Source organism: Archocentrus centrarchus, chromosome 12 (genome assembly GCF_007364275.1).
Source record: "Archocentrus centrarchus isolate MPI-CPG fArcCen1 chromosome 12, fArcCen1, whole genome shotgun sequence".
Lineage (NCBI taxonomy): Eukaryota > Metazoa > Chordata > Actinopteri > Cichliformes > Cichlidae > Archocentrus > Archocentrus centrarchus.
The window spans coordinates 25,553,084-25,564,342 of NC_044357.1; the positions used below are offsets into that span (position 1 = coordinate 25,553,084).

General features: G+C 41.7%; 1 protein-coding gene across 1 annotated transcript; it reads right to left on the reverse strand.

Annotated features, from left to right (window-relative positions):
* Nucleotides 1–2,559: 2,559 nt before the first annotated feature.
* On the reverse strand, nucleotides 2,560–10,742 carry LOC115789831 (protein asteroid homolog 1-like). Its single transcript, XM_030743378.1, has 4 exons — nucleotides 9,636–10,742; nucleotides 7,561–7,759; nucleotides 3,000–3,165; nucleotides 2,560–2,919 (listed from the first exon to the last, which is right to left on the reverse strand). The coding sequence occupies exons 1-4, from the start codon at nucleotides 10,740–10,742 to the stop codon at nucleotides 2,664–2,666; spliced, it is 1,728 nt and encodes a 575-aa protein (XP_030599238.1). The 3' UTR covers nucleotides 2,560–2,663.
* Between the last annotated feature and the right edge of the window lie 517 nt (nucleotides 10,743–11,259).

The following is an 11,259-nucleotide window of genomic DNA, read 5'->3' on the forward strand; positions in this document are numbered from 1 at the left end:
CAAACTAAGTCATTTTGAGCGAGAAACAACATTTCTGTCAGAAGCTGCAATCACTTTTTAGCAGTGTTTTTTATATATTCTTTATTTATCAGGCTATAAACTGTAATTGATCTTAAAAATGTCTTTTAAAGAGAAATCTGGCCAAGAGGGCAGCAGAAATCACAACAAATATAACATCACACTCTATAAAGATATTTTAAGTGACTGGATTCATTATAATGTATATTAATGAGTCAGAAACAAAAACAGGTAATTTCTTTATTTTATATGCAAGCCTTTCATAGATCCTGTTGACTACACCCTATTCACCAATATAAGCAAAGACATTATACATAAAAGTACATCGAAACATCGGAAATCACTTTATGGCAGACGATCACTTTTTGGCAAACACCTGAAGGATCCTTCCCCTCAAAATATTTTTGATACTTTAATCCCTGGTTAGTGACTAAATATAGACCTGCAGTAGAAACGTATTTAGGAGAATGCTTGTGAATATAAAGCATTACAAGATTGCGCTCCAGCCCACAGTTTTTCAGCATAAACACTGATGACGCAACAGCAGCAGTCAGCTGATTTACCTGCAGTCTGTCTGCACAGAGGCGGAGCCGGTGAGCTCAGGTGGAGCGGAAGGAAATGTTTTTCTAGCGTCCAGATGAAGCTTTTTCATCCCTGTAATGAAAAACACACAAGTGCATGTTGCACACTTGAGTGGAGTTTTTGCATGGAACTTTAGCCTTTTCTGTTCTTTTCTTTGTGTTTGGCTTTGTTTTAAACTAAAAACCCGTCAAACAGCAACAGCGCACATAAAACAACTTTTATGCATGAGCGCACAGAAATCCTGTAATGACTAAACTCTCTTATGTGTGTCCTCTTGTTCACAAAACACAACAAACCCACACGAACTACACATTGGCGTGTTCAGAACTTCATTGGCTAAACGTCTGTAGCGTCATTTTTATTCTGTGAGCTGATAGGTTGGATCTTCCACGCTAAAAGTTGGGAGTGAGGTTGTGCTAGTCTGTGACACTCATTGGCTGTTGCTCGCTACAGACAGGGTCCCAGTTGGCCAAGTTAGGTGTCAATCAATGCCTAAGGCTCCGGGCGGCCATTTTGAACAAAAACTGTTGGTTTAGCAGTAAATAGAGCTGCTACCTCAGCTAAAGTCGGCAAAAAAGTGTCTATTTTTTTTCAAGAAAAGTTTAGGCTCTGTTTTTGGTGCCCTCGTGGATGTGACTCATGTTTTGGACCTCATGGATGTACTGGATTATATTCACTGGACTGTTATGGACAGAATGGTGCCAAATTTGTGGGGAATTATCAAGATTATCAAGAGGTAGGGAACGTCAAATGACTAGTTTTGGGTATTAGTTTAAAATACCCTGTGGTGTATATGCTGTGACTGTTGGGCCTGGGAGTGGCGTACATGGTCGGAAAGACAGAGTCGTAGCTACATGTTCAAAGAAGTCTTTCCAGTTATTGATGCTTCAATCCTGAAAATGATCAATCTGTCTTTATTAGTTGGCTGTGTACCACAGGCCTTCAAGGTGGCTGTCTTAGCTAATTATAGGCCAATCTCCAACCTTCCCTTTCTCTCTAGCCCAGGTAATGTTGCCATTATGCCATCCATCCATCCAGCTGCTGGAATGGAACAACACAACCTGGAGGTTTGATCCAGATTTTTACAAAACAAAAACAAAACTATATTATCCGATTTTATCCAATCACGTGTTTTTCCTTTGAGCAAACAGATTTCAGGATTTGATACTTTCTGATTGGAATAACCCCCCCCAGATTACTTTTGAACACCCAGGCCCAGCTGACTGTCACTGTGATCAGTTATTCATAAAGCCAACGCGTATAAGGGAGCAAATTAATATGCCCATGTTTTTACAAACACTGAAATCCCAGTTAGATGTTAGCTTACGATTTTGCATATTTAACATGAGAACCTTCACAGGCACTGAGCTGACAATATGTAAGGAGAAGAAAGTGGTTACATCACAGATTTATAATCAGTTCAGTATCAAATCTATATAATCTTTCTAAATGCAAACACTGCAAACATTTACACTACTATAGAAATCAAATAAAAATGATCTATATAAAGCTTTAAATCCAGATTGCTCAATGATTAATCATTTTCATGTTGTAATCAGGCACACTGTCAGCCTGTCACACTAGGATTTGGGACACAAGACAGGGCTATTTATACACAAGCAAATTATTACTGATGAAACACCCAAAGAGACAAATTCCAAAATGCATTCAAACATTTCACAACAAGCACAAAGCAAGGAAGCACCAAGGACCCGAGGCATAACCCCAGAGTGAGACAGGAGCAGGACACTGATAACTACCAATGCACAGGACTAAAGTCAGACTTAAAAAATAATCATGAGAATAAAAAGAAAGCAGAGACCAATGACTAACATGAGGTAGAAAATAGGTAAGTTTGAAGATGTTTTCTTGTATGCCATGCACAGAATAGAAACCATACAGAGGACATGTTAAAAAAAGAGAGCAGCAAAAGACAAAGTGCTGGGAATAACAGGCTATAAAACAAAGATGTGTAACATAACAGAGCTTCAGGACCACACAGTCCTCCTCTGATCAGCTGATCTTATCCTGTGAGGAGCAGCAGCATCACTCAGTTTCAGTGATCAGGTTTTTCTCTGCTTCAAGTTCCTCTGTTCTTCTTTGTTCTTACACTTCCTTTTGTGCGTAACTCGCTGCCATGCCTCCCCACTAGAGGACCCCTCCCCAGTAGAGGACTGGGAGGATCGTTCTCCAGTAGGAGGATGACAAATACCCTTTAAGTCTTCATATACCGTCTTCTTTTCTCCAGTCAGCATGTTCTCTAGTTCTTCGATCGTGTGTTCCTCTGCCAGCTGATGAAGGAGAGGTCCACAGTAAAGTCTGACAAAGAAGAAAACCTCAGTTAGAGTTCATGCAGTGTGTTAAACGTCTGTGGTGCTCGTCATTGTTGTGGTGTTTACCGAGAACACTGAGGCTCTGGGAGAGGGGAACACAGCAGCTGGTTCAGGTGGAGGCTCTGCCTCATGCAGTACTGCCACTCCCTGAAAGCATGAGCCACAGGGGGCTGCAGCTCCGTGCTCATACCTTCATCCTTTAAAGCTTTCATCCTCCTCTCAAACTCGTCCTCTACAGACAAAATAAGACAAAGAATCAGAGGCACAGAACGAGAGCGCAGCAGCAGTTTCTCTTCTTGTTGGAGATGATGATCAGTGCTGCTGTTTTCACAGAAACTGATCACAGTTCATGAGGACTGCTTTCAGTGACTTTAACCTGCTGACAGAGGACTGAAACTGAGAAAATAAAGCTGATTAAATGTCTCAGACTTAGAGCAGTGTGAGTGTTCCTGAGCCTTCAGATTAATCTCAAAATAATGGGCACTGATTTCCTCTTTTAAAAAACAAACAGCAGTAGGAAATGTTAGCATGAAAATGGCTCTGAACCCTCTGAAACTGTCCCTCCAAACTAAGCATAAACTAACTCTGCTCAGGTTATTGTGTGCTGTACATGGCCACTTTATTAGAAACCATCCATCCATTCTCTTCCACTTATCCTGTTCAAGGTCACAGGGGGCGAGAGCCTATCCCAGAAAGCAGAGAAAGCGGCAGAGTCCCGAATGGAGTTTCTTTGAGTCCAATAATACAGATAGAAGCGTGGCTTGTTGTGAATGATGAAAAATGTATGGAACACGTCTCAGTGAGGAAAAAACAGCAACGTCAAAGTCCACCTGAGAAGCGCACACAAGGAAACCGCTCTGAACCAACGTGATCTGGGGTTCACCTCCGGAGAAACGTGACTACTCGTCGGGTCCGCTCAGCTGCAACGTTGTGATGAACCTGTTCTGTCCTTGTGCGTTTCTGGACACTTTATCAGTGAGAGAATAACAATCAGGAACAATCAATATAAGGAATCGAGGGAATGAAGAAAGTGAAAAAACAGGAACAAATATGTTTGTAGCCAAAAAACTGAGCACAAAGAGCGAGGACCAAAAGAAGTCCCAGCCGCATATAAAACACCAGCACACGACAGTAAGGTAATGAACACACAATCCAGCTACACAAGCAGAAGTGCGACATGAGGTCGGCCACATATGGAGCATCTAACCAAGCTAGCTCCAAAACAGAAGCTGCTGTTAATCTGCTGCACTGACGCTGAACTTTATTGTAGTTTATTGTAGAATTGATTGAGTTTGGAGTTCATGTTTTTCTTCGTTTCTCCCTGTTGATGTTCATGTGTCATTAATATTACACACATTTAGCACGTAGTGCTGCTGTCTGTGAACACTTTGTTGTTGAATATATTTGTTTAAACGGGATCTTTGGTTGAGTTTTTATTACACAAGAGTCACTCTTGTACCTGACAAAGTATGAAAAACTAAAACTAATACTGAAACTAACGAAACTAAACTGAAACTAAGCAATAAACCAAAAGTAAAAACTAATAAAAACGAGCAAAACTGCTCTGAAAACTAATTAAAACTGAATTAAAGAAAAAAAAAAGTAAAAATGAACTAAAAATGAACTAAAACTGAACCATAATGTAAAATCCAAAACTATTGTAACCCTGGCTGAGATCGTGTCAAAAATCTTTTATCAGCACAGAAAAGTCTCAGACATGCTGGCACTGCAGTAAAAGCATTCCTGGACAGAAAAACACACAATGGAGCACTAACAGTTCTGCCTCAGAGGGAACGCTTTCTGCCCGGTGTTGTAGGGTCCTGATCACCCCAAGTTTGTGTTCCAGAGGGTGGTGGGAGCCAAAGAGGAGACATTGAAGTTTGCTGGATGCCCACACAAAGACCAGTATCTCCTCTGTGGCTCCCACCACCCTCTGGAACACAAACTTGGGGTGATCAGGACCCTACAACACCGGGCAGAAAGCGTTCCCTCTGAGGCAGAAGGGAAACTAAAGGAACACACACATATCAAGAAAGCCCTCAAAACATCAAATCAGCCAAAATGCACAGGAATGAAGGTCAAACACAAACTACAGAGAATAAGAGGAACAACATTGTCCTCCCTTATGTGGCAGGTTTGTCAGAGAAATTCAGAAGAATTTTCTCCAAGCAGGACATCCCAGAATACTTGAAACCAAGTCACACCCTAAGGCAAAAACTGGTCCATCCCAAGGACAAGGTCCGAGTACAAGAACATCAGTTTTATCTGAATTTAGATGCAGGAAATTAGAGGTCCCCTGCATGATTCATCACCTTATCATGGTGGAGGGGTTTGTGTGTCGCAGTGATCCCAGGAGCTATGTTGTCAAGGGGCTTGTCCCCCTGGTAGGGTCTCCCATGTCAAATTGGTTGTGGGTGAGGGGCCAGACAAAGAGCAATTCAAAAGACTCCTATGGAAGCATTTACCCTGTTTACCCTGTCTGGGATAGGGTTACGAGGGCCCCACCCTGGAGCCAGGCCTGGGGAGGGAGCTCAAGGGAGAGAGTCTGGTGGCCAGGCACATCCTGAAGAGAAGACATGGGCCCACCTTCTTATAGGCCCAAAACCCACAGGAGGCGTCGTAGGGGTCAGGTGCAATGTGTGTCAGGCAGTCGCTAAGGGTGGAGGTGGAATTTATGGCAGAGGGATTTCCAATCGTCCTAACTCGTAAGGCAAAGGAAATGGCAAGAGTTATATAGCCAGCACCCACATTCTTGACCCTTGACATTGTACCACATACAGAGCTGGACTGGCAATCGGGCGTACCGGGCATTTGCCCAGTGGGCCGACAGTCCTCAAGAGCCGATGCTGTTGGTTTTTTTTTTTTTCTTCCCTTTTTTTTTTCTAAGAGACCGGCCCACAATTTAGAGGGGGCGGCCCATTGGCTCAGCTTCAATATAGACAGTGGACAGAACCAATCAGGATATAGGATGAAAGCGGCCCCACCCTTTCTCTGCGTGGTGCAGAACACTGAGCCTTCAGCTTTCAGGCCCCTCTTCTGTGGAACCAGCTCCCAGCTTGGATTCAGGAGACAGACACCCTCTCTATTTTTAAGATTAGGATGAACGATGGGTTTTCTCTGTAATTATTGTGGGGTCTTTACCTTACACTATAAAGTGCCTTGAGATGTCTGTTTGTTGTGAGTTGACACTGTATAAATAAAATGTAATTGAATTGAAAAATTGAATTGAAAAGGCTGAAACTGTAATATATCCTAAAAAAAAAAAAAAAATCAACTTTAACCCTCCAGCATTAATAACAATTAAGTTCAGGGGACAATGAAGTGGTATGAAGGGGGCCCCAAATCAAATCTTGCTTAGGTCCTCTTTAAGGCTTGGGCAGACTCTGCTGTAGGTGAAGACAGCAGCAGAGTGATGAGCAATGGCGATTGATTAATATCAATATTTATTTACATTTGCATACTTCCCCAAATCTGGCAGCCACGGCACCTTAAATCTGATAAAATAGCAAACGGTCAAGGCCGAGAAGTGTTGGATGAGCAGCAAGTGTCCATTTTAGGCTGCATCATAGCATTTTAGATATTTAGGGTAAAGCTGTGTTGAAAGGCTGCACAGTAGTTTGAATTTGTAGCCTCTGTGCTGGTTAAACATGTTTTAAAAAGCCCTCTGACAGGTGAAATAACAGATTTAAAAAACTAAATGATACATCAAAGCTTTGCAATTTAAGCATTACTAAAGTAAGTTAAAAAAAAAAGTATAAAAGTATTATTAGCAAAAGGTATGCCCACACTGGATAAGAGTAAGACAGTGTCAAATGCTTCTAAGACATAGTTGCAGGCCAGTCTAAGCCAAAAATGCCAGGGCTGATTTTGTGTCCCAGTCCAGCCCTGAACACATATAGTATTTTATGGAGAACCAGGTTTAGCTTGTTACCTGTATATATGTAAGGTCGTTCTCTTTTTTGGAGAGAGAGACCAACAAGGGGTTACACTCTCTCGTTCCATTTTACTGATGGGAACTATATGCTCACTGCGCTAACCACTGCGCAGCACGGTGGCGCAGTGGTTAGCACTGCTGCCTCACAGTTAGAATAACATCTGGAAGGCCTGGGTTCGATTCCGCCTTGGCCCAGGCCTCTCCCTCTCTCTGTGTGGAGTTTGCATGTTCTCCCCGTGCTTGCGTGGGTTTCCTCCGGGTACTCCGGTTTCCTCCCACATTCCAAAGACATGCACTTACTGGGGTTAGGTTAATTGGCTACACTAAATTGCCCATAGGTGTGAATGAGAGCATGAATGTGAGTGTGAAAGGTTGTTTGTCTCTGTGTTGGCCCTGCAACAGGCTGGCGACCTGTTCAGGGTGTACCCCACCTCTCGCCCTATGACAGCTGGGATAGGCTCCAGCCCCCCCCGCGACCCTGAACAGGATGAGCGGAAGCGAATGGATGGATGGAACTATATGCTCATTCTGAGCTATCCTTTATTGGAGGTCAAAGCAGGCCTGAACTCAAGGCCTTCATCCTAAAGGAAAAACCCATACATAGATGCAGTTTAACATAGTAGTTTAGACACTACATGACCTATATCTGTGCATTTTCTGGTAAAAAATATATCATGTCACAGAGAGACTAACCTGAACCTTGGAGGCCAAAGACAAACCACAGCAGGAGGGCATGGAGGCAGCTGAAAGACTTTGGGTCCTGTTGTAGCTCCCTGAACCAGACAATGGTCACACAGACGGGCAGCTTCAAACTGCTGGGAATGTTTGTTAAGGCTGAAATCTGAACCTGCAGAGCTTCTTCAAACACCTTCTGACGTAAATCCTCAGGAGCCTGCACAGAGAGGTACCACACAGATGAAACACTGACATGTACAACAGAAACACCATCTATCACCTGTCAGACGAATTAAACCTAGAGTTGGCTTTAAAAACAGGAGCTGGGTGCATAAGTTTAAATTTATTTAGGATTTCCTAAAATCTACAAGGGATCAAAAGTCTACATGCAGGCTCAAATATATACATACACTCATTTAATTCTTTTAATAAGTGGTGCTCAAGGTTCTACTATGTCTTTTAACTTGACAAGGCCAAGGCCTATGGACTTCTCATTAGTAATCATGATTGACTTCAAATGGTAGTTTCTCTTTACAGTGCATAAAGTATTTGTTTGACAGGAGTCTCTGGATTATCTGATGCTCAAACAATGGCAAAGTCCAAGAAACTCAGTGAAGATCTAAGGAGAAGTGTAGATGTTCACATGTTGGGAAGGTCTCTTGGAGTAATTTCTAAACAACTGCAGATTCTAAGATCATCAGTTCAAACAACTGAATCCAAGTCCAAAGTATTTGAATGTTCTTCTCCTTCCTTCTTCCAGACTTTTAATAATATAACAATAATAATAATTATTATTATTGTTATTGCCTTTTGGTCATAATTTACAATATAAGCAACATTTAATTACCATAAAATGAACAAAAGCATGTAAAGCAAACAAAATATTAAATTGAAGGGTGTAGGCCTTAAGCTTTTTAATTTAAAGTCTTGTGACGGCCCACTGTTCCTCCTAGTTTGATCCACCTTCTTCTTTCTTTTTCTTCTCCTCTCACCTCTGTCATATGTGTTTAACTCACCTTGTGTTTCAGGGGCCGGCCTAAACTGTGGCCACCTTCTTACTGTAGCTACTGACCTGGTGGCCAGCAGCTAATTATGGCAGCCCTATGGAGTTGAGGAGGAGGCCTTTAGTCAATGCTGGGTGATTGCACCAGCTACAGTATGGCTGCCCCTCACTAACTTTTGCTTGTGCCTGTGTTTGCTTGCCTTCAACATCTGTTCTCCGCTGAGCGGGAAAACCTGAGCCACGGTGAGTCTCTCGGGCGAAATGACCTGTTCTTTCAGCCCGGTGCTTTTTAAAATTAATTCATTAACAGTTGTCACTCCCTGGAAAGACATTTGGAAAGCTATGTCTCTTCTGGCTTCCTCCTTGGAGCTCAGACATCATTATTATTGAAAATTTATTGTGTTTCTCAAAACAGGTTTCTTTTGGAAATGAATAAATAAAAGTTAAATTTAAAAAAAAAATTTCTACAGTCAGACTTTTTCCTTATTTCTGGCCTTAGAGGTGCAGGCTTCTCTCTTACAACATTTTCACCACTTTCTCTGCGTCAGCTGAAGGTGAACCTGTTTCCCTGTTCTGAAAAATGAGGGCAGGACATTATGCAGATAGTATGAACATTTGTGTATAGGCTGCACAAGGCTGTTGGTTCCAAATGATTCTGATTTACTAACATACGCACAGTGATGAGAACAAAATAGTTCAGTAAGAACATTTCATTCAGGAAATCAACAAATTTAAATCAACTCTATTAATTGTGCCAAGGAGAGTGGTGAAATATCCAGCAAGAATGATGCCAGAAGCTTGTTGATGTCTACTGCATGTGTCAGGTCAAGGTGCAACTTGCTCAGGGACATTTACCAAATATTAGTGGGGGTAATATGCATATATTTGTGTCTGTATGTATAATTTTGAACCTCTTTGGATTAGAGAAAATCCAAATTTCAAACTTGTGCACCCAATTCTTGTTTTTAAAGTCATTAAAGATATATGCTATAAAACCCTTCCAGCCTAGAAAAATAACAGTTCAAAGAAATATTTAAAATCTCCAAACTGCCATGACAAAGTGTACATATTTAATGATTCTTTTCTGTACCTTATTCAGACGTTGTAGTTGCAGCTTTTTCCATTCATCACTGCTCAAATCTGATGGGACATGATTCTTTGTACAGTCTCTTCCTGTTAACAGTCTATTGAAGTACTGTTTGATGTGGCCACTACTGGGCTGATCCACAACACTTGTGATGAACGTGAATTCTCCACGCTGAATTTTTTCACACACCCATGAAGGCAATGTAGAACTAGCTTTTCCTGGTTCAACATATTCTTGAATGGAGACTTTGAAAGTTTGAGTCTCTTTTTTACCAACACGTTTTAAAGCTGCATTCAGAGCACGATCTCTTTTCTGTGAATCATTCAAGTTTTCCAGATTCACTGTATTTAAAAAGCTGAGCATACCGTGCAGTCGTTTGATGTTGTGTTCACCAGGTGAAGATGATTCATTTGCAAACTTCCCATTGTCTTCTAATCTTGAATAATCATTCCCTGCTATTGAAGCAAAGACCGGCATCAGGGCAGGGTCCAGGCTGAAACGCTCACAGAACTTTGAACGTGTGAAGAGCTTAGCAGGAATTTTTCCATCTTTTTTCCTTTTCCACTCAAAGTTGTCCAGAAGAAGGAAACCTTTGTGGAGATCATAGATGCAGAAATCTGTGTCGTTGGACAGCACAGGACATTCTTTCTCATTAGCAGCAGAAACCACCTCAGGGTCTGCCTCTCCTAAACACTGTTCAAAGGCTATGCCTTTCTCCTTTAAGACTTCTATGAAGACATCTCTGACCAGTGGTGGTAAAACGTCACATCCTTCTGGTAAAGTGTCACCAGGCTTTGACTCTGCTATTTTCTTTGCTTTTTTTTGTTTATCTTGTTGACGAGACTTAAGAGTTTTTTGCTTCTCGGACCCTGGGCCTCCACCCAGGATGATGTTCGGTGTGACTTCACAGTCCTCCAGAGTTTGAAAGAACTTACAGACCTCATCTTTAAATCCAGGATAATCTCCTCCACAGCGCTGGTCCAGCTTCGGATCAGAGTTAAAATACAAAGAATAGTACAGATTATCACCATCAATGATAATCCCTGTTTTTCCTATGTTAACATCAATCAATAAATCATTGATCAGTTTCTGTAAGTTTGAAACCCCCATGATTCCTTAAAGTGTAAAGATGTAATGCAGCAGTCTCTCCAGGGCAGCTTTCATATCCACCATCTCACCCCGCCCCACCACACAGCTGTGCTATCATGACTTTTGCAGTGAGTAACACTAAGATGGAAATGGGGAACAGGCTCAGTGTGTTCACTGATCGTTCAGTCCAACTTAGTCATTAAACAGGAACATAAAACTGGTTTGGTGAGTGGTGGGGGGACATTTACATAGCGCTTCCTTACCCTTAGACATGGATATACCAGTGATGAACATCCACACCCAGTAGCTTTTTATAGAACCTGTGCAGTTTGTTTAATGTTATGTTGCTCTTGTTAAAATGTGTGTAGCCTTTGTTGTCCTTACACTAAAACACTTTCAAATCCCATTTAGACTGTTCAGCCTTCATCTGGAAACACTGAGAACTCTTCATTTGGCTGTTTGATGTTCTCCTAAATCATTAAACTGATGGTACCAATGAGTACACACCTTGCTAAAGTTTTCTACCTGTAACAGCCGA